The 21,774-nt window shown below is 49.3% G+C and overlaps 9 protein-coding genes across 9 annotated transcripts; 1 reads left to right on the top strand and 8 right to left on the bottom strand.

Moving 5' to 3' along the window:
- Positions 1 to 445: 445 nt before the first annotated feature.
- Positions 446 to 949, bottom strand: EI90DRAFT_2925985 (uncharacterized protein; the record flags this gene model as incomplete). Its single annotated transcript, XM_039054901.1, has 1 exon — positions 446 to 949. A coding segment is annotated over one exon (504 nt), but the record flags the coding sequence as incomplete, so codon positions are not given.
- A 6,479-nt stretch (positions 950 to 7,428) lies between these two features.
- EI90DRAFT_2828858 (P-loop containing nucleoside triphosphate hydrolase protein) lies at positions 7,429 to 8,569 on the bottom strand (the record flags this gene model as incomplete). The annotated part of the gene is made up of 3 exons (XM_039053601.1): positions 7,429 to 7,572; positions 7,625 to 8,248; positions 8,318 to 8,569. Coding segments are annotated over 3 exons (1,020 nt in total), but the record flags the coding sequence as incomplete, so codon positions are not given.
- Positions 8,570 to 10,145: 1,576 nt separating this feature from the next.
- EI90DRAFT_2828434 (uncharacterized protein) lies at positions 10,146 to 11,163 on the bottom strand (the record flags this gene model as incomplete). Its single annotated transcript, XM_039053598.1, has 2 exons — positions 10,146 to 10,345; positions 10,374 to 11,163. Coding segments are annotated over 2 exons (990 nt in total), but the record flags the coding sequence as incomplete, so codon positions are not given.
- A 315-nt stretch (positions 11,164 to 11,478) lies between these two features.
- Positions 11,479 to 11,904, bottom strand: EI90DRAFT_2925811 (uncharacterized protein; the record flags this gene model as incomplete). The annotated part of the gene is made up of 1 exon (XM_039054896.1): positions 11,479 to 11,904. A coding segment is annotated over one exon (426 nt), but the record flags the coding sequence as incomplete, so codon positions are not given.
- A 1,828-nt stretch (positions 11,905 to 13,732) lies between these two features.
- Positions 13,733 to 14,212, bottom strand: EI90DRAFT_3064463 (uncharacterized protein). Its single transcript, XM_039060802.1, has one exon. It carries the CDS (start codon positions 14,028 to 14,030, stop codon positions 13,746 to 13,748), a length of 285 nt encoding a protein of 94 aa, XP_038914287.1. The 5' UTR covers positions 14,031 to 14,212; the 3' UTR covers positions 13,733 to 13,745.
- EI90DRAFT_3064461 (uncharacterized protein) lies at positions 14,143 to 14,828 on the bottom strand. Its single transcript, XM_039060801.1, has 3 exons — positions 14,750 to 14,828; positions 14,348 to 14,686; positions 14,143 to 14,291 (listed from the first exon to the last, which is right to left on the bottom strand). Exons 2-3 carry the CDS (start codon positions 14,580 to 14,582, stop codon positions 14,221 to 14,223), a joined length of 306 nt encoding a protein of 101 aa, XP_038914286.1. The 5' UTR covers positions 14,583 to 14,686; positions 14,750 to 14,828; the 3' UTR covers positions 14,143 to 14,220.
- A 1,542-nt stretch (positions 14,829 to 16,370) lies between these two features.
- Positions 16,371 to 19,159, top strand: EI90DRAFT_3290471 (uncharacterized protein). The gene is made up of 6 exons (XM_039067222.1): positions 16,371 to 16,753; positions 16,811 to 17,413; positions 17,475 to 17,769; positions 17,821 to 18,315; positions 18,375 to 18,608; positions 18,659 to 19,159. The coding sequence occupies exons 1-6, from the start codon at positions 16,412 to 16,414 to the stop codon at positions 18,790 to 18,792; spliced, it is 2,103 nt and encodes a 700-aa protein (XP_038914285.1). The 5' UTR covers positions 16,371 to 16,411; the 3' UTR covers positions 18,793 to 19,159.
- EI90DRAFT_2974283 (uncharacterized protein) lies at positions 18,745 to 21,051 on the bottom strand (the record flags this gene model as incomplete). The annotated part of the gene is made up of 4 exons (XM_039055805.1): positions 18,745 to 19,194; positions 19,248 to 19,347; positions 19,404 to 19,847; positions 20,648 to 21,051. The coding sequence occupies 4 exons, from the start codon at positions 21,049 to 21,051 to the stop codon at positions 18,769 to 18,771; spliced, it is 1,374 nt and encodes a 457-aa protein (XP_038914284.1). The 3' UTR covers positions 18,745 to 18,768.
- Positions 21,052 to 21,237: 186 nt separating this feature from the next.
- Positions 21,238 to 21,537, bottom strand: EI90DRAFT_2898092 (uncharacterized protein; the record flags this gene model as incomplete). The annotated part of the gene is made up of 1 exon (XM_039054028.1): positions 21,238 to 21,537. A coding segment is annotated over one exon (300 nt), but the record flags the coding sequence as incomplete, so codon positions are not given.
- Between the last annotated feature and the right edge of the window lie 237 nt (positions 21,538 to 21,774).

Genomic DNA, 21,774 nt, shown 5'->3' with positions numbered 1-21,774 from the left:
GTCGAAGAATTCGTAAGTACTCCCAGTTAAGGTTGGCAGGTGCATTGGGGAGGTTTAGCAACTCCCGGAACACCAACCGAAAGGTGCGGCCCCGCCGTGTCTGCACACTGACATCACGAACCCGGATAGACGCTATAATGGGCAACCCACGACAAGCCCGAGCGAAAGCATCGAGCTCCTCCTTATCTGGTTTCCATGAATATTTGTCAAAGAGGTGCTGGAGGCCTTTTTCCACCATACGGCGGACCATCTGGAAAGCTTCTTCCTCTGCGACCTTGTCCACATCTTCACATAGTACGACATGACCCTTGGCCCGAGCTTCATCCCAAGCTGAAATGACTTCTGGCTCAGGACGAGAACTAACTAGCACAGAAAATATCGGTGGCAGCTCCTCAAAGGCAAGCACTAGTTTCATCAGGGACCCGAGTCTCTCCTGATCCCCGCACTCATCAAGGCCATCCAGGACGATAACCATGCGATCCTTTCCCGAAGACCACATATTCTTCAAGTCACGCATCGGCTCAATCATCAGAGTGTTAATTTGTTTCTCCAGAGGGAGGTCCTGAACAAAGACCAAATCTGGTTGCCGAAGGCGTCTGACAAGCGACAATTTGAAATCCTCATTGAAGGATGCAAGTTGGCAAGCAAGGGTAGACGGGAACAGTCCGATAGAATCCAAGCCCGTTCCTGCTTGGTTCTTATCCCAAAAGAATGACGCGGCCAGCATACCCTGCTCCTTAAGAGTGGATGCAACACTCATAGATATCGCAGTCTTCCCCGTCCCAGGAGACCCCCGTAGCCAAACGAATCGATTCCTGGCTTCCTTCAGGTGCTTGAGTAGGGATTCTTGAATCTTATCCCGCGTGCCTGGTAGGCACTCTGATTTGCTTTTAACATAAATGTGCTCGGCTGGGGCTCGCTTGAGTTTCGATATTTCGGCTGGGAACATGAGTGATTAGGAAATTCATCAGTATCTATGCAGACACGTACATTGAACCGATGCGTGCTCGGCACGAAGCAGAATTAAAGTCGATATTCTTAGCTATGGCGGACTTGATTATTCAGGATTTAATTGTTCAAACAATCCTCAAGAAAGCAAACCTGGAATCGAAGAATAGAATCGTTTAGGTAACTCTTCATATTCGTTATTTGCTGTGTTATATCAGGCGCTTGAATGGTCCTCTTGACAACATGCTTTTTCTGGACTAATTCAATGTTCTCTACTTGTGTTTGCAACTCGCTAGGAAGAGAATGAGTGAATGTAAGTGAGAGGGGGACGAGATCCGTACGCGCAGAATCCCTGCACTAGGGTCTTTAGCTCAGGGGGAGTTTCTCCAGTCCATTTCTGGAGGGGCTCAACCACCGATTTTTGTGCTTGCTGGATCACGATGCACAACTGATTGAGTTCCTCGGTGTTGCCACTGACATTCTATATGTATGCATCAGGTATGAAGATCAAGATCATCAAGACGATTCACAAACCTCATAGATTTGAATAAATCTCAAAAGCGTGTTTGGGATCTGATCAAGATTAGCAATGGGAGCGAACTTGAGACCAGCGGCCGCAGTTTCGAGAAGTAGTTTGGTGGTGCCGATGATCGTTTGCTTCAGATCGCCATCGGATCTACGAGGTACTGATTCCGCTGGCACCGATGAAGTAGCTGGGACTGACGATCCAGGTTCTTGCTGCATGTGGATGCTCGGGTCATCGTTACCAGTGGCAACTGCGTTGTCCATCACTCGTGGGTTCACTTCGGCAGGAGGGGACAGCGATGGCCGTGAGTCGTTCGTGAATGTCTGGATGGGAGCAGTCGGCATAGAATGTTTGGATTGGGATGCGCTTGATTGGTTGCGACGACTGGAAGCGGGGTTGGGACTGGGACTCCTCCGGAATAGCCCAAGTAATCTGTCTCGAGACGATGTCCGTTGCTGCATGGTATGATCCTGCAAGGTGCCACCAGGAAGTAAAAGAGTGGGCGCTGTAGTATTAAGGGTGCCAGAATGCAGTCCTGCGGGGCTGCCGTGGTGTTTGTCGTTCCTTCTGTCATATGCGGCGGCAGGCCCGATGATCTGGTGGTTGTTGGAGGGAGGGGGGGTTGAGACCTGCGACCGATCGTCAGAAGACTCAGAAGGGTGCCGCGTCTTCTTGAACCAGGAGGGAAAGCGATGAGATTTAGGATCAGTTGGCATGGTGTCGGTGTGGCTAGCGATCAGAACGGTGTGCGTTCAAGAAGGAGTTTGGGAGAAGGTTGCCCAGCTACTCTTATATCATATATGCGTCGACTCGCCTTAATAGGTATTAGTAAGGCAACGTGGACCCCTCCCTAACAGGGAAATAACCACGCACCTGCCCTGGACCTGATATACAGCGGAAGTGTTTAAGCTACTCCATAGAGATGGAGTGAACCAAGTCCAAAGGCAGCATTGAATACAGTGTAGTGATGCATGCACGTAACACTGAGCCCTCAGCCTGGACCATTCAACGCGTGCTTCCACCCAAGAATGGGAGTCGGTGTGAAATAGCATATACATACCCAACGGCGTGTGAGACAAACGGTGACCATTCGGGAAGCCGAGTATTCATTGAATTGGCTTCTCGATCGATAGCGATAAATAAATCCATAGCTCAGGCCTCCTTGCTTGCAAACAAAGGACATTCAACATGCAAATGCGTGCCCGCTTGACGTGAAATGGAGAAATCGTCCCGGTGGGCGTGGAGGTCTAAGCCAGTCACAAGTGGGATGGAATAGTGCAAGACGGCATTGCGAAGTCGCGTACAGGACCTAATCATTTTCCTTGCCGACTGCATAGTAATGCACACGCATAACGTCGAGCCCTCAACCAGCCTGGGTCATGAAACGTGCGCTTCTATTTCCGCGGAGCAGAATATGTAACGGTATATGTGTAGAGGGGAAATCAGTCTCAGGCAATAATGAGCAAGACAAATTGAAGCGGTTTTGGCTTGAAACGGCACAGAGCTTCAAGTCGTTGGTTTTTTTTTTTGACATTCACATGATCCCGACATTGCGGAACTTCCCATATGCATGATGCTGCTCGCCATGCAGTCTCCAACTCCCGCGAGGGATACCTCACAGGCGCAGTTCGGCGCGTCTCCAATCTACAAGAGTGGTTTGTTTTCATTTTTTGTTCACCAACCCCTGTCCCACTGCCTAAAGTCATGCGATCATTCCGGCTGACCAGCCACTTTCATCTCAACATTTTATCCCTGTGGCCATAATTAAGTCTGAGGAGAGCGGCCCTAGAACGTCCGCACACGCCATTGTTTGGGGTAGACAAAAGAATGGTAAAATGTAATAGGAGGGCTAAAGCGGGAGCTCAGTCTCCGTTAATGAAGAACTGAATTACTACGGTTAATACTAACCTAAAGCGGGAGCTATAGTACAGAAGAGTACAGAGTAAGTAATGTAACAACTAACTAAAAACAATGATACTAACCTCAGTCTCCGTTAATGAAGAAGTGAGGAGAAAAAGAAAGTAAGCGAAAACAGTATATACAATTATATACATTGTGTCACGATGTCACGACCCGGCGTTCCCCGGGGCCAGATGACCTCCTCCCTGACCCTCTCCCATGCCTGACCACTCCCCACACACTCCGCTTGCCACCCGTCGCTGTCTAACCACTTCCCGCCACCTCTCCACAACCCCTCTCCTACTTGTCGTTGAACGACCTAGCGGTGCAGAGCGCCGTGACCCGTTGTCCCATGTTTCACCGCACCTTGTTATCTCGCGGCGAAGGTCACACTTGACCTTCGCTGTCTTGAGCATGTGCTCTTTGTTTGTTTTCCTCCTTCTTTTCTCCGCCCGTAATCTCCGCGAGATCTGGCGACTTATTCCCTATTCAGTTCCCTAGCGCTTAAATACAGCTTGTAACTAATGCTTGTACTGTAGTTCGAAATCAACTAGAATCCACCCCTGAGCTTACCTCTGTCCCCCGTGAGACCTCCGACCTTCTGAAGTATTGGGACCACGTTGAGAACGAGGCGCAACGCTCCTCCTCGAGTCATTGAAGCTGAAATCCCGGCTCAACTTGCCTAAGTAGCCTCGGCCTCGAGATCGGTGGGGTTGATCCCTCGCTAAAGCTCGGTCGTGCGTAGGACGCCTTTACCGCTAGCGGGCAACGTTCGGTTGCCTACGGCTACCATTGGCGAAGATTCGCACGGTTCTGACACACGAGGCGAATACGGATGTAAGAGCGATCATGTGGTGTTGGTTGGTAAGTCACGGGTCGTTGTTACTCCAACAAAATGTTTTTCTGGATTAAGCAGTACATTTCAGAAGAGTTGGTGACACTGTCAAAATTCGCGGTCCAGTTCCCACCTTGAGTTTGGCACTAGAAAGGTTGCGAAGCAACCATGACCTTGCTTGCACATCATTAATTGCTGACCACAAGGCCAGTTATTGGAGTTGGCTTTAGTCATTTAATTCCTTGACACTCCATCCATCAAGCACCCACTCAGTTGACATTTTCTTTGTAGTTAATGGACATAATGAGCACTATGAGTTGAATCGAGGATGGTCTGAAACGATAAAAAGTATAAGGGGTTGGCACCGTCTCTTACTCCTGCCTTCGGCACTTAACCAGAGAGAAAGTGGTCCAGAGAAGTGTCGTTTGGAAGGCGAGCCACCTTCTACACGGTTACTAAGAAGGGGAGCTGAGTCTCTAAACACTATGATCTCCTCCACCATGCGGAGTATGTTGTCCTCTTCTCAGTGCCTATCAAGTGACATGCTGGTGACATCAAACCTAAACACCAATCTGAACATCGCAAATGGAACTCGTGGGGAAGCGGTGGGGGCCGAGAGTTTCGCTTCATTACCGCCCTCTTATCAGGTTGGATGTCGCTCAAGTGCTCTATGGCACCCAACAAAGATGGAGAACTTGCAGTCACGAAGTTCTCATTTGTAAAGTGAGAGTCGATGTTGCCATTTGTGAAGTGAGTACTGGGGTTGTCGCCAGCCCATGGCTGGTACATGACCTGTGCACGAAGCCTTGAAGCGGGCGGACTCCAGCACATATGCTTCGAAAAGTTGAATATGCCAGCAAATACTACTTGGGAAGCAGTGAGGGCATCAGGTGCCGGTTATTACTTGACTCAGGGATGCACTAAACACCAGAGAACTTCAGGTACGATGATGGCAAGGGGGATGACCATAACACAATGATACATAATACAATTCGTTGAATGGTCACATGCTATTGGGAATCACATGAGAAGTAAAAGTAATATAAACACATTTTTCCCACGCAATTGTGGGTTTGGAAGTGACCTTGCAAGCCAGACTCAGTGCCAGTCGCTCACGTGAGTTTCGCCGAAGTATATCCGAATTTTTCGGCGTGGCGAAACTGCGTAAGCGACTGGCGCAATATGTTGTTATTGTTTGTTTAACTCGAGTTCTTTGGCCTCGATAATCACACCAATATTTATTATATTTTCCGTCAGATAATGGGTGACGAGCGCAGGGAAATTCGTTTATAATTAATTAAAGCCTATAAAATACAATATATCGAGCTAGCTAATGAGAGGATCATTCACGGTAGATGACGCAATGGCACTTGAGGTTGTAGCATTCTGCTTTGCGGGACAAAATTTATTGCATTCTGTCAAGGATAGATTGGTGTTAGAATTGTCCAAGTGGGAGGAAAGCAACGTACGTGTATGACCTTCTACCTTGCACAGCTTGCATTTGTAAGGGGCCCGTTGAGGTGCAGTGACGGTAACATGTTGCACAGGGTTATTGGGCGGCAGCGACTCTGTCTTGAGTTTGGATGAAGGGATTTCGGGGGGGGGAGCGATGGAGTGCACCAAGTTGAGGATTTTTTCGGCATGCTTCATTATGAATGGTCGTTGTGCACCCCGGATGTTATTCGAAATATCATCGACGGTGCACAGTGCATGAGCGTGGGAGAGATGACACAACAACTCGACTATTTCATCTGAGATCAGAGCAGCAGGGCCAAGGAAGTGGTCCCTTTTGCCACCCCAGAACTCAGCGTGGACTTGTTGCCTCCATCCAACAAGCCCTGCCTTGAGCCGCTTGTCAGTCTCGCCGCGGGTGTAATTGGTCATGACCTTCACTCGGTTTGGTCTCCTTGATCTCTTTGGTGGGGAGTCGAGCGCATTCATCCCTTCAGTTCGCTTGGGATCGCAGAGGTCACAACAGGAGAGGCAGGGAGGCGGAGTGCAATGCGGACAGCAAAAGGGTTCAGGCCCTGAAAGCCCCACGTGAGGAAGACTCGTGATTGTCAGGGACGCGTCCGGGGTCGAGAGGGCCCGGGGGTAATGCCCGGCACTGAGGCCGTCGCAGGGTGTGGAGCGGGCGTGCATACTGGCGGGCCCGATCCGGGACAGTGGTCCCTGGCCACTCAGACTGAAGTGGAGAATGTGTTATTATTATTAAAGAGGAAAACTATACTACTTACCTGAAGTGGAGAATGTGAGAAGAAGGTTACTTCTTCGGTTCCCACTTCAGGTACATTTATGTACATGTGGCTTGAGTCACATGACAGGTGCCACGTCATCCTCGGAGGCAGCCGCAGGCATCCGGGTGTCCCCGTGGGGGATCCCGAGAGCGTCCGCTACATGCGCGCGTGCTGGGCACAGCGGGAAGCCGTCCGGGGTGTGTGGGCCGGACGGGTCAATAGTACATCGATACAAGGGAAGGTGGTCCGTGTAGATAGAAAGAAATAAACAGGAAGAGGAAGATGAGAAGAATGAAATAAAGAAAGGGGAAAGAAAAGGGAAAAGAGGGGGGAGGAGAGGGAGGAAGGAGGGGGGAGGGGGATAGACAGCGGGGAGCGGGTGTGGTGTGGCCGGGTGGGCCCGGGTGGGCCCGGGTCAGGTGGGTGTGCCCTGACAGTGATGCAGTTCAATGTTGTCACTCACTGAGTTGTACGTTATCATAGACATGATCCAGGACTTTTCGCCTGCACCCACGTTGAGGATGGCTCTCTGGGAGCATGTCAGCATCCAGAAATTCTGCAACCGAGCTCTCGATATTCTCGTACTTCGAGTGGTGGCCGCTTTTGTGTGGTTTGGACGACTTTGTTTTGTCACCCCGAGGTATCTGTGCCCCTTCGGGATTGGTTGGGCCATCAAAAGGATAATCCATTAGGTTCTCCTCTTCGTTGCTCTCAGCGCCATCATCGTCATCGTCATCCTGAAATTCCTCATCTGTCCTCTGTGTGTTGACTGATTGGACTTGAGCACGCTCCAGTTCTGGGAGAGGAAGGTCTACAAGTGCGTCGGAAGGGGGGCCATGGGGCTGAGAGTAGGGGAAGTTTCCCTGATCTCCCAGTGCGGCGCGCTTCCGTGCAACACTACTCACCGGGCCATTTTTGCGTTTCAGATTGAGACGCAGTGAGGCTTCAAGATCGGCCTTTCTCTTATCAACTCTTGGCTTTGAGAAATAAGCCTTCTCTGCAATCAAGATGGCAATCGCTTGGATGGAGCCGTCACGACCTGCCCGACCGAAGCGCTGAACGAGTGTATCGGGGCTCTTGGGAACTCGCCACTGAACCACGACTTTCACTTGGCGTAAGTCAAGACCCTAAGTAAGTGTCATTAGCATTCATTGGATGCATAGCAAGGATTCGTCTCACCATACCGCAGGCATCTGTACAGCAAATCCCCCATATTTTTCCCAATTTATACTTCGCTTCAACGTCCACTTTGAACGTGTCTGACATTCCAGAATGATACCACACAACCCGATCTCGGTGACTCTGTGGCAAGCGAGATCGCAAGAATCTGGCGGTTCGTATTGTATCAACGCGAGAATTGCAGTATACCAAGAACGGTGAGATATTTGCATCTATCCATGCCTGATCATCTACCTTTGCATCCAGTGGAAGCAGGAAAGCCAGATCAAAACAGCTTTGGAGTGTAAACTTCATTGGGCGGACGGAAAGGTGAACATTCGGTCTATCATTCGATCTTCGGATGATTTCAGTGCCGCAGTGCAAACCGGAAATCTTCAGCATGTCTGTTAGAACATGCTGGCGGAGGGTGGCAGAGGTGAAGAAGAATGAGACGCTATCTCTGAGTATGGAGAATAGTCGTCCTATCTGTATGTAAGCAGATCTGAAGTCTCGGCCCCACTGACTGATACAATGTGCTTCGTCAAAGCAGATACGGTCAACCTTCTTCTGAAATTGGGGGTCAAGCCAAAGAGCCATGAAACATGGATCCACTATCAGTTTGGGTGATATGACAACTGTACGGAACTTCCCCAGCCGAATATCCTAGGTGAACCCATATGAGTGCTGACTGAAAACCTTGGTTGATTGTCTTACTTTAACCAGTCCAGGCTTTTCACCAAGCAGTTCTGCGGTGATTGACACAGATGGAAACCCTTTCTTGATGGACTCATCGGACAGCTGGCTTCCAAGACTCTTTAGTGGAGTCACTATGAAAGTAATCCCCTTTTCACGCAACATAGGCAACCAAAAGGTCATTGTTTTTCCTGAACCTGTTGCCGAGATTGACACAACATTTCTCTTGGCTAGTAAGCTTAATGCTACCATACACTGCCAAATGCAAGCGCGAATGTCAGAGACGGGATTATTGTCAGAGGCTGGATTATTGTCGGAGTCGGAATACTGTCAGAGTCTGGCAGACTGTCAGGAGGCGGATAGAAGACGGATTGGGTTTCTGTCTGAGTCGAGGTCGGAGGTGCAGAGTTCTGTTGGAGCGCGCATGCGGATATGTGGGCGGAAATATGCGGCGCATCCGGAAGCGCTGTTCAAGGTTAGCAGAGTGGGATCGCGGCCTCAGCGACTCAGGTGGAGCGCTGTGCCCTGAGCTTGACATTTGGGGGAGATCCCGTATTTACAAACTGACACTTACAGCGGACTTCAAACAAGACTTGCGGGCGGAGCGGACCTGTAGGAGGAGCGCAGACTCCGCGAGCACGGACTCAGAGGGGGGAAGCCCCCTTTGCAGAAGGAGGGACTCAGACCAGACAGGGGGGTACTCTAGTTGATTTCAGACTAAGGTCCCCGAAAGTATTTACAGGATATAAATAGGCAGGAGGGAAACACAGAAGGACTGGTCAGTCCGGCGCGGTCCGGCGCGGAAATAAGCGGGGATTGTCAAACTGAATGAAGGACAAGAGCCCGGGAAATGGGAGGCAATGAACTAAACAAAAGCGGATCAAGTGCCAATATTGACAGGTAATAAGAAGTGCATCAGCACATGGATCAAGTGCCAATATTGGCAAGTTAAGCGAATGAATGGATGAACAGTATAGGCACTCGGCAAGGAATGAATGGTATGCCGCCGAGTGACAAGATGGCCAGAGAAAAGCGGAGGTCAGCGCGCGGCACCGATACAAGTCCGCAAATAAGCGGGGTCGGTGCGGTGCCGACACAGGTCCGTGAAGGGACATGGAAATCAGCGCGGTGCTGACAAGTCCGCAACAGAGGGTGGTCCGTCAGTGCCGTCACAAACAAGGGCAGCATGATGGCCAGCAAGGTCGGAGGGGAGTGTTGGCCTGACCACAGGGTGTGGAGGGCAACCAGGAGTGGCAGAGGTCCAGATGCAGGTGGAGGTCCGGATGCGGGCAGAAGTCCAGATGCGGGTGGAGGACTGGATGCAGTGCATGGTTGATAGGGCAGGGGGCCAGACATCGGATTGGGGGCTGGTTAGATTGGGTTTCAGGTCAGCGGATTCACCTATCGGCATTGATTCACCGCTGATGGAGCCCCAGGATTTGTCGGTCATGACAGTGAACATGGAACTGGGTTTTGCTTTCATCCTGGAGCCCCTTGATATCTGACCCTATGGAGGGAAGAGCGGTGGGTGTCATAAATGGATCGTGGCTTGGGATTATTGATTGTCCGGGGAATGCCGAGTCAATGGGTTCCCGCGCTTGTCACCTCCGCCCGCCCAATCCCATACCACTAGAGTTGTGAGTGTTTTTGAATGCTACAGGGCATCAAAGTCACTAATTGTTAACCCCATTCCTCTGGGCTCGTCATGTGCCGGATCCCTTTCGATGGGACTGTCCTCATCATGGTCATCATTATCCTCCCTGTGAGCTTCTTCTCCACCTACATATGATTGGGCCCCTTTGAGAAGAACGTTGAGAACTTCTATTTTAACCATAGTATGTGGTCCTCTTATTCGCTCTTGAAGCATTTGAAGCATGACTTCCATTTTTGCCGGGGCATGTTGTGTACCCCGGTGCTTGATATAGAAGTTCTGTTCTATATTGACATGTACCATTCGGTAGGTCTCTATCAGCGAAGACTGGTTGATAATGTGGGTAAGTGTCCTGTTCGAGCTTGAGCCACCAATGATGACCTGAGGTAAGTGAGTCACTGTCTGACTGAGAATATGCGGGTTCACCTGCCTTTGTATACAGATTGTTTCGCTCAACAAGCCAATCTACACCTCTAAATCCATCTGGTCGACCTGATGGATTGCATACCCAGTGGGATCGGATTACTTGGGCCAGGCGGGCAGGGTAGACTGAATGCAGATTGCGAAGAAATTTCGCGAGGTGCACCGCATATTTATGCTTCCCACAGCCTGAGAACATCAGCACCCATAACCACAGAAGATCCTCCATCGCGCCTATCGCACCAGTGTTCATTGCATGTGCCAACATGCAGTACCACAGGCCATCACGTCGAAATAGTAAGTTGCCTTCTTCCAAATAATCTCGTGGATCCTCACTCTGTCGTCGCACCTCGGATATCCATCCTGCAATCTTCTCCTGACAGATCTTCTTTGAAAGAGCAACAATTTCCGACCATGATGGATCACTATCGGCGAATTCCTTCAAGTCGGAGAAACCAGTAGCTCGTTCCCAACAAACCAGCAAGTGTGAACTTGTGAGGTGTAGGATTCCATCATTCAGCATGCGGTAAGTTGGGTTACTTGCAAGTTTCGATGAGTCTTTCGGCTGGAGGATTTTGAACTGATCAAAGATGCCACCCCTGACTTCACGTAGTGCCTTCGGCTGAATGTGAACTCGCCAGATGGCATCTACACAGGCCATACGAATATGGAAGCCACCAGGTATAGTCACAAGGAACTGGAGTCGTTCCTGTGGTGTGGATTCAATCGCATGTGACTCTGTTGTCGCATCGTGCCTTTCTTGCGTACCCAGGTCACCATGACACAGCCGGACGAAGGAATGGTACCATTCTGGGCTTGTTCCAGCCTGCCGTTCAAGGCTCTTCACTATCGCAATATTATCGTCATTCACTGATGCCTTCAGGTGCATTGCTCGAGCAGGGTACTGCACCGTCTTCTCTGGTACGTCCAATGTAAATGAGGATGGCATCTTTCCAAGCTCACCCTTGTATTGCCCAAGGTAGTTATCGACAATTATCTTCTGTGTAAACCATTCCATTCCTTGCAGCACACTGTCCTGCCGCTCTTGGATGCGCTCAAAGAGATATTGTCGGTCAGGTGTGGCAGGAGGTCTCGAGTCCTTGGGATTATCTGGATTCAGGGAGCTCTTCTCCCAAAGCTCCTTCGAGTATCGGAGGTCATCAAGCGTGGTACCATAGGTGAGTGGAATAAAGGTGGCTGTTGTTATACTTGAAAACGTCCCTTGGTTCTGATCACTGGGCTCTTTCGTCTTAAAGTCAAAGTCCAGATTGTCATATGCCATCGCATACAACCCGGGGTCTGAGAGCTTCTTCAAGCTTGCTTTGAGGCTTTCGGTCACTGACTGAACCATATGGCAGATAGACTCCGCCGATACACTCCACCCTCCATGTGAGAGTACTTCAATGACTCGCCTTGGTGTGTTTGTGGAGTCAAGGAAGAAGCCTTGAATGGCTTGGAATGCATTGCATCTTTGGCTTGAACTGTTTGCCAAGATCGAAAGGATTGCGACCCCTTTCTGTGTGCGCCGGTAAGTCATAAGTTTGATCCAGTATTGTTAACTCACTACTCTCAGAAGTGCCGCGTTACGTCTTTTTGCTCGAGTACGACCATTCCTCTTGCTCTCTTCCTCACTGCTACTCTCACTATCGCTGTTGCTTTCACCTTCCCCAATCACATCATCGCCATCTGCCAACTCGCCAAGATCTACATTCGGGTCATGTCTTGTCCGATAGTCAGCCACCTCTCTTGATGGCTTTGCACGTCGTCGTGCTTCTCCATTAGCATCAAGGAGCGACTGTACTAAGGCCCAAGTCTTCGGAGTCACACAACGGAATTTATCGATCATTTTCTCAAGGCTAAAGTTTGTTACATTGTCCGCCGTTGCACTGTGGGCATTGAAGTGTAAGCCATGTATGCTCTGAATAACTGTCTTGATCTCATTAACATAGATCCTCTGAGACAGATCCAAAGCCCAATTCTCCACTGCGTTACCTGTCGCTTCAGTCCATAACCGGGGATCACGACTTTCTAGCAACGCGATGAGAAAATTCGGTATCGTTTGCAGTGATGAGCTTTCGATTAGATTGATGATCTCGAGGAGTGCTTGTGACATCCAAGGTCAAGAACTAGATACAAAGTGTAGGATTGTTTTATAGATGCAACCCATCAATCATCTCCATTATCTGACGGAAAATATAATAAATATTGGTGTGATTATCGAGGCCAAAGAACTCGAGTTAAACAAACAATAACAACATATTGCGCCAGTCGCTTACGCAGTTTCGCCGCGCCGAAAAATTCGGATATACTTCGGCGAAACTCACGTGAGCGACTGGCACTGAGTCTGCTTGCAAGCAAGGTAAAAGGAATTGGGATGAAATTGTCACGGTAGGTAGTTAAGTACCTTTTCTCGCCGACAGTGGATGTCTGAGGCTGGGTCATGCTGTGAATCTCAGGCTACATAGATCTCTGATGCTGTTCTTCCAGCTGCTTCACCTCTTTCCGCAGAGGCGGTTCAGGTAAAGCGATTACCAAGCCACTCATCGCATTGCTTCATGCATCCCCTAATTCTGAAGAACTCCCGCCACCTATTATTCTCTCAACACTCCGATCTCTTGAACAATCTCACTGGCATGCAGGTGCTTTGACCCTCAAACTCTTGCTCGATGGTCCACATCCGTCCTCTTCTGTGTAAGGCGATACCTCATCCAAGCCTTTACATATCGGCCTGATGACAAAGCAGGATTCATTGCCACATTGGATGAATTTGGGCTTTAGGGACCCCACGCCGTCTAGAAGCTCTCTTCTTAATCAAATCCCTCCCCATAGGTGTCGCACCCCTCTCACGTCGCCACTTCATCGTCTCTATAGCTGTCCAACAAAGTGCTGTTATTAGTCTCTCTGTGGTCCAGTCACTCGCTGAGATTGCATACATCATCAACTTACCCCAGGATGGTAAATGCATCGCTGTTGTCCCCGTGAGCGATCTCACATCGGGCCCAGTAAGAGGCGCGTTAGGGGTACCCGGGTTCACTGCTAGTCAGGTTAGAAAGTTTTGGAGATAGGTCTTGTCTGTACGTCATCATGCAGACGGTTGGCATGTATGGGGCTCTGGATTCCCGCATTGCTTCTCCGGTTCCTACTGTTCTTCAGTGGTATGAACGTTCAGTTTGAACCATCCATGGCGCCTCCCCCGTTTTGATTGCCATCTCAAGAGATGTTTCGCCATAGCTAGCGTACATTTGAGAATTATCTCTCAATTTAGCCTTTGCCTTATTTAATGCGACAGTGATCAAGGAACACTAGGTGCGCGCTCATCTCCAAACCATAACTCGAAACCCCCTATGCGACCAACCCACCGGCCAATCGGGGTCAACATCACCTGAGATCTCTTCTCAGGGGACGCTGCGCTGTGGAAGTCATCGATGGCGCCTCATCCCTGGACAAGCCCGTAGTCAGGTGTACTCCAAATGGAGGGCCCAGAAGGTGAGGAAGAAAAAGTAGCCATCCATTGTAATTCATCAACTCCATCCTCTTGGCTGACTTGCGCTTGAATAAGGGATATAATGGGTAAATAACGGGTCGGTGGTAGAACCGCTGAGGGCATGTTGCCGTTGGGCGCAGTGCGTGTAAACAAAACAACACCTGTGCACTAATTGCCATGCGCTCCGCGATTGTGCTTTCTAGAACTTGCAATACTACCGCAAATGCGGTGGCTGTGTCAGACGCACCAGGTTATCACGCTGCTCTGGCACCCTCTAAGGATGGAATCTAAACAGAGTCATCGTTGGGCGAAAAAGCGGTCCTCTGCGCACGATAAGTAACAATATAGATGCCCATCCGGCTGGCGCAGTCAAAATGTTAAGATAAATTTTCTCCAATAATACATATACAAACTCGGAAACCTTGAAGAGTCGAGTGTGTCTATGAATCTCCAAGCGGTAAACCATATTGTACAGCAACGAAGAGCGAGCAAATACCGGTATGGGTGAAAAGCGTTGAAACAAGTTGCCCGATCATCCACCCCAAGAACGGAGTGGTTGTGCCATCGCCAGCCACGGGAACAACAGCGTTTGAACTCTTGATATAGAAACCGCGCTGAGTAGAGGTAATACCGAGACCGGCTGGGGTGCCAAAAGCTGCAGGTGCGGCGTGGAGGACTGTGAGAAGGAACTCAGCAAATTGAAATGACGTTGAGACAATGAGGTTCCGCATGGAGTACCCTCCTAACAGGAAGACTATTACTGATCATGCCATCCACTGATCCGGTGGGTGGTTATCACAATGCGGAGCTCTGGAACGATGCCCGCTTGTCCCGTCTGGCAAGAATGTAGCCGATTTAATGCATAGGTTACAGTGGCAATGACAGGATACTTACTCACCAATGGCGCATCCTTCTACGCGTCTCAGGAGACCAATACGGATCATCAGCGGATACACTAAGGTCGCCTTCCATAGGAGGTAACCCTCCAGGTTCAGCAACAGTGTTGTTGAATACTCTACCATTTCCAAGGCCTTCTCTCACGAGTGTCGCGCGCATAGTGATAGGTAGGAGGGTACCAAAGGCTTTTGAAATAGTCCCAGCCGTCAAATCACTGGGCAAGCTGGTGCATGCGTAGGTTTAGGCCATTTGTGTTGCCGTACGACTTGGGCACTACAGCACCGGCGGTTAGGGCAACCCTCGAGGAGGCGTGGAGGCGTATTGATAGCGGAACTTATAGCTTCAGGAACAGGGCGATCCAAAGAGCGAAGAGACGGCGTCTGTAAAGAATCCTTTGAGCCCGCCTGTACGACAGATTGGAGAGTCTCGATGCGGCTTAGTAATAAGTGGCCTCAAGACGTCATCCCCCCCTCATCAGCGTCTGGGCCCTCAGAAGTAGCCAGATCCGATGAGCAAGCGGGCTTTTCAGTGTCTAGACATTTTGAAACTGTGAACGAACGAAACCCGGAGATTGGGGGACAGTGCAGCATCTAAATCCGACGATGGAGATGTCTTGAATCTGCTTCAGGACAGCTCATCTAGTGCCGGAAAGCTCTCATCAATAACGGGTTCAAATTGAGCAACAGCGGGGGTTACACACACTTGCGCCACATGGACAATATATAGCTCCACTACTGTATTCCGACGTCCCCTTTTTATGGTGTTCATTTATCACGCTCTACCGATTAGCGCGCTGCTTCATTCGATTCAGGAAAATCGACAAAACTGAATTGTTTCAGCCGAGAACCACGGTCGCGAAGCGAGTCCATTCCAGAGTTGATTACTATTTCTCCTTATGTAGAGTGAAATTTCGGTGAGAAAGCCGATCAGTAAATAGTAATGTCCAGATGTAGGGCATATGCTGGCCGAGGCGGTGACAATTCGTAGTGGAAGCGCTGCCCGGCCCAGGTTCTGGGTCACAATACGCGATCATACAGTGCGGGTTACCGTAGAGCGCACCTGGAACCAAGGACAAGTAGAGCACAGCGTGATGATAGTGGGAAGGGTTGTTTGTGCCCCAACTGGCGCCCTTTCCCATCGCCATGCGTACAAATTCCTTCAACCGACATTCCTTGGGTCCAAGTCGAGCCAGGGAGGAAACCCATAAGTCCGTCGTCTGCTTTGGGTCATAGATTCACTTCACCAACGACGCATGCAGATACCCTAAGAATAGGAAAACATTATGGCCAGAGAATAGTATAAACTAAATCCCCCAGGCAAGACGATGGATGATAGAATCGGCAGCGACATATAGAATCGGACGTGTGGCAACGGTCGCTCTATGGATGGGTTTGATTGCGAAGTCGATCCATGAGTGAGGAGCGAATAAAGAATAGTTGCGCACACTGTAAAGCTTCAGGCAGTTGCAACCTGGCCAGAAAACAGAGGGAAGGTGTGAGCGAGATGTTGTGGGTATCAGCAGACTCGGACCCAGTCGTTCCAGGGGAACGACTGGTGGAAAACATTGCATCCGGGATGATGTAAGCGCTACATGTGACTATACCGACGTCGGTACAATGTATATCACTATTTACACCTACTTCGATGTAAACTCGCGAACGGCATGCCACCGACTCCATCCCTATCCTATCCGCACCCATATGCTGAGCCAACAGAAGATACAATAAGGAGAAATGTCGCTGACGTCTTTGGGAAGACTCTTTGCGGTTTCCAATTGAGAGCAGTCGTTGCCCAAATCCATCGGAGGGATTTGCTCTTGACATCCGGGACTGGCTCTGGCAAAACTTTGATATACTGGGTGCCATTGCTGTATAATGGCGGAAGGATTCTAGTAGTCATAACACCACTTACTGTCCTTGGCTCTCAGCAAGCAACTGGACTGAGCGCACTTGGTGTAAGATCTGTCTGTATCTCAAAGGACAATCTATCGCCAGATCTTCTTGAGGTTTGTCTTGTTTTTCACCGATATTCGGAATCCAAATGCTATATTATATGCCTATAGGACATCTGCCATCGAAAATACCGTGTCATTATTCTCTCTCCTGAGCTGGCTATGGACCATCGCTTTCTGGAGATATGGACGCTGGACTCCTTCTCGACTTGGGTAGACCGAGTCATTGTGGACGAATGCCATGTGGTTTCTGAATGGGGGTCGACCTTTCGTGAATCATATAAACATCTCCACACCCTTCGCTACATTTTCCCACCGTCTGTGACCATTACTGCTGCAACTGCTACGCTACCTCGCTGCATCAAACTCGAAGTTATCCAAAACCTCGGGCTTTCAAAAAACTATGTGGAAGTCAAGAGGACAAATGACCGCTTTAACATTAGCCTTTCAGTGTGGAAAATGCGGGGTGCTTTCCGAAAATATCACGATTTAAACTTCTTGGTCACTGTCGGTGGCCCTTGGATGGCTTTCTTTGATGATCGAAACCACACGTTGGGTGCCGCAAAATATATCCGGAGCCTCCTAGGCCAAGAGTCCAAGGAGAAAGTCGTTTGGTTCCACTCTACCATGTCTGCCGACTTTCGTGCATCTGCAATCCAGAAGCTTAAATCAGGTACTTTGATTGGGATTTGCTGCACAGACGCAGCAGGAATGGTATGTGCTCCTAATATATGTGCACTGACATCAGTGCGCATGCACGAGCAAAATATTTTAGGGACTTGATCTTCCCAACATCAGGCTTATTGTGCAGTACGGTGTTCCGGATACACTCTCAACTTGGGCTCAACGGCTCGGAAGGGGTGCCCGAGATTTTTCCTTATTTTGTTCTGCAATCCTCATTGCTGAGCCAAAATGGTTTGGTCCTGAAACTCCAGTATCGACATCGTCGAAGACGACCCAGCGGGTTTCCGAGATTAAACTTAGGGAAGCTATGGCTATGAAGGAGTTTATTACAACCAGCCGCTGCCGTCGAATCATTCTGAATAGATATTTCAGTAATGATGACTGTGGTAAGTTCGTTTATTGTGCAAAGATCAGGTGCATTTCTTATCTGGTATCAGACATAGAAGAGTTTTGCTGTAGCCGATGTGCCCCTCACACCCCACTATCATGCTGCGATAACTGCAGTCCCGGTTCCAGTATTCTTCAACCCCCAGATGAACCTACTGTTTTGATCCGCCGTGCCCCATTAAGGGCTTATGAGAGGTCCGAGGCTGAAGAGCAACTGGAACAGCAGCTGCTAAAATGGAGGGAGGAAAAACTGCGGGGCCTTTTTCCTGATGAGGCTGACATCTTGCCGGGTTCTGACATTCTTGCGGATGAAATTCTTACACAAATCGTAGATTTAGCACATTTTGGGCGTCTTCCGAGCATTGAAGCCCTACAGTTTGAAACACGATGGACACTTAGTTCGAGATTTGGGCAAGAAATATTGGCGCTTGTGACTGCAACTCATCCACAAACTGTTCCGAGCATGAAGAAGGAAGCTGATCTAGAAGAGCTCAAGGCACGAAGACCTCCCACCTGCAGTGCATGCAACAATCCTGGCCACACTAGTGAGTTAGACGCTTCTCAAGTGACTAGATACTATAGAATTAACAGTTCTTGTTTCAAGAAATGCAAAAAATCTGTCCACAACACCCGAGCCATATCCAGGCCTCAGTCCAAAGTTCTCTAGCCCAACCTCCCTTTCCCCTTGCTGCTACATCCCTATCAAACTCAGCTCAGTCGTTGTTTCGAAGACCTAGCTCCCTGTTTGAGCATCACCTTTCATTTCCGACACATTCAGTTCCAGCTAAACGTGCACCGGAACCTGTAGACAGTACTGACTCCCACCATGCTAAGCGATGTGGGTTTATCCATGCTACGGATGCGGCACTTTCTGATTCCGGCCTTCAGTTTACGTGGGCACAAACTTTCCTCCACCTGTTGACTATGGGAAACTGCCAATTGGGAAATTCAAAGGCAAGTTAAGCACAGATGGTAAGGAACTGCTTAATTTGTCGCTACTACTGCGGCTGCTCATCAACTAGTGCATCGTCGATTTCCATCCATTCTTCTTGTGCTTCCCTTCCAGTGCCTACATCATCTAAATTTTCCACGACAGGCTGATTTCCATCCATATCCACCACTTCTCTGCTTGCCACATTGATCTCATCCTGCATCATTCGACGGCCGCGTGTAATGTGGTTTGGAATCCATGCATCGGCTCTCCGACCTTCAATGTATTTGTTAGGATTAACTACCTTAATTCCGTCCACCAGGCGCTTCAGTGTCTTCTCTATTTTGGGTGGTGGGTGAAGAACAGCTGTGCTTTTTATATAGAAGTTTCTCTCCAAACTTTTCATCGCTTTTCGGAATGTTCCCACCAGAATAGAGTGTTTATAGATTAGATTCCACGTTCTCGATGGACCACCTGCACCACCCCAGAGCACCTGGAGCTAAGGATAAGAACGTCAAAAAGTGATGATAGAAATAATTAAAATACTTTTGTGTGAAGATTTAGCTCTTCAACGCCCCAATCAACGGCCCGATACTGGCCATTTTTCCCCGTAGGACAAAACACCCAATTCATACGTATTGCGTGACTATGGGATGTTCATGAAGCTAGAAATTATAGCCAGAAATGCACAACAATACATACCTCAGTGGTTCGGGGTACTCAAAACGAAGGCGATATAGGAAATTGGATATCATCCTTGCATATTTATGCTTCCCAGTCGATTTCCACATTGGCACCCAAGAATATAGCACCTGCTCCACTCGCCCGATATCCCCAGATGAGACTGCTGCCTTGAAGATCGTACAATCCATGAGGTCACGAAGATACAATTTCGAGTTTGCGTTGACCTGATCAGCATTCGCAGTTAACCTTTCCCGGTCAAATGCAGGCCCAGGCAAGAACTGTTCCACCATTTCATGGGAAATCGCGACAATATCTTCCCATTTTGGTTTAGACTTCACCCAGTCAGCAAGGGTTTCCCATCTTGGGTCTTTAGCCTTAACAGCAAGACGCCAGCAGTCCAGTACAAGCCCCCAGCTAGTATGAGTCAGTGAAGACTCGAGGCGGTGAAGGTCTGGCATAGAACTCGAGGAGAATTTTCCCTTTTCTTTTGGGCGTAGTAGTGTGAGCCAGCGGAGAGCATCTGTATGTTTGACACCAGTATGATTGGTTGTCACGACCCGGCGTTCCCCGGGGCCAGACGACCTCCTCCCTGACCTTCTCCCACGCCCGAACACTCCCCGCACACTCCGCTCGCCGCCCGTCGCCGTCTAACCACTTCCCGCCACCTCTCCACAACACCTTTCCTCCTTGTCGTTGAACGACCTAGCGGCGCAGAGCGCCGCGACCCGTTGTTCCATGTTTCGCCGCACCTTGTTATCTCGCGGCGAAGGTCACGCTTGACCTTCGCTGTCTTGAGCACGTGCTCTTTGTTTGTTTTCCTGTTTCTTTTCTCCGCCCGCAATCTCCGCGAGATCTGGCGACTTATTCCTTATTCAGTTCCCTAGCGCTTATATACGGCTTGTAACTAATGCCTGTACTGTAGTTCGAAATCAACTAGAATTCACCCCCTAGGCTTACCTCTGTCCCCCGTGAGACCTCTGACTTTCTGAAGTATCAGGACCGCGTCGAGAACGAGGCGCAACGCTCCTCCTCGAGTCGTTGAAGCCGAAATCCCGGCTCTCTCACCTAAGTAGCCTCGGCCTCGAGATCGGTGGGGTTTATTCCTTGCTAAGGCTCGGTCGTGTGTAGGACGCCTATTCCACTAGCGGGCAACGCTCGGTCGCCTACGGCTACCCTCGGCGAAGATTTGCATGGTTCTGACATTGGTCTTCTTTTGATTTTCCTTCTCTTTCTCAGGATGTAGACGGGCCAAAGGGGAAAACCATGCTCTATATAGCCCTTCGAGCCCTGCCATCCAAACATGGAAGAGACCTGGAATGTGAATAAGATACTGCATTCGGAGTCCAGGTGTCTCTTCGGCAGCACGATGCTCACGAGCCGACTCGAGTTTTTCGAAGGCTCCAAGGTCTCCATGCACTAGCTGGACGTAATTGTACAGGTCTGCCGCTTGATAGCCAGCCTGACGGTGTAAGTCTTCTATAGCCCTAATATTGTCATCTATTGTCGATTGCTGTAGATGCATTGCCCGGGCAGGGAGAATTTCACTCTTGATCACTGGGACTTGCATGACAGGGGCTAAGTGGCCAAGATTCCTTTTGAATTTGGCAAAATCAGGAGCAAGTTCAACAAGGATTCGACGAAAGTAGTATGCATATGCTTCCCGCATATGCTTTGCAGTTCCCGGAGGTGGAAGGTAGTCCAAATAGGTCCTCTCTCGAACAGGAACTGATCGGTCTCGATGTGGATTACGAAGATCACAGTGCCAAAGGTGGTCCGATACACGAAGAGATTCAGGGTCAACATGAGCAAGAGGGATGAAGATACCAGAGGTGGCATTGAGCATGTAGCCTTGTCGTTGTATAGTTGGCTGAGAAGTAGAGATGTTGACATCGAAATTATCATATGCAAGCATGACACGGGAAAGTTTTCCATCGCCCTTGAGCCTCTTTAGTTGGCGTGTATGATCTTGAGATAGCGAGCCAATCATATTCAGTATGCTTGAATAAGAGAAACAGATACCGGCATGTGCAAGAGCATCGATGACTTTTGACGGTGTCCTTTTTGCATAAAGACAAATACTGAGAAGTGCTTGCGTTCCAGAGCATTTCTGGTTTCGATTCTGAATAAGGATTGAAATTATGGTGACACGTTTCTTATATATATATATATAAATTTAGGTGAATATGATAAGACTGTAATTCTTACAATGAGTAGGAGTGCAACCTGCCGCTTCTCACTGCGGGATCGGCTCCTTTGAGATGAAGGTGGGAAGCCACTAGAATCTAACCAGCAATCATCGTCGTCATTATTTTCGTTTTCCAAATCGTCAATGTCCTCCCATTCATCCAGTTCAACAATTTCCTCGGGGGTAAATGTTGCCGAAAGGAGA

This window comes from Cantharellus anzutake, assembly GCF_015039405.1.
Source record: "Cantharellus anzutake strain C23 chromosome Unknown EI90scaffold_35, whole genome shotgun sequence".
Classification (NCBI taxonomy): Eukaryota; Fungi; Basidiomycota; class Agaricomycetes; order Cantharellales; family Hydnaceae; genus Cantharellus; species Cantharellus anzutake.
This window is presented reverse-complemented; position numbering and strand designations above follow the sequence as displayed.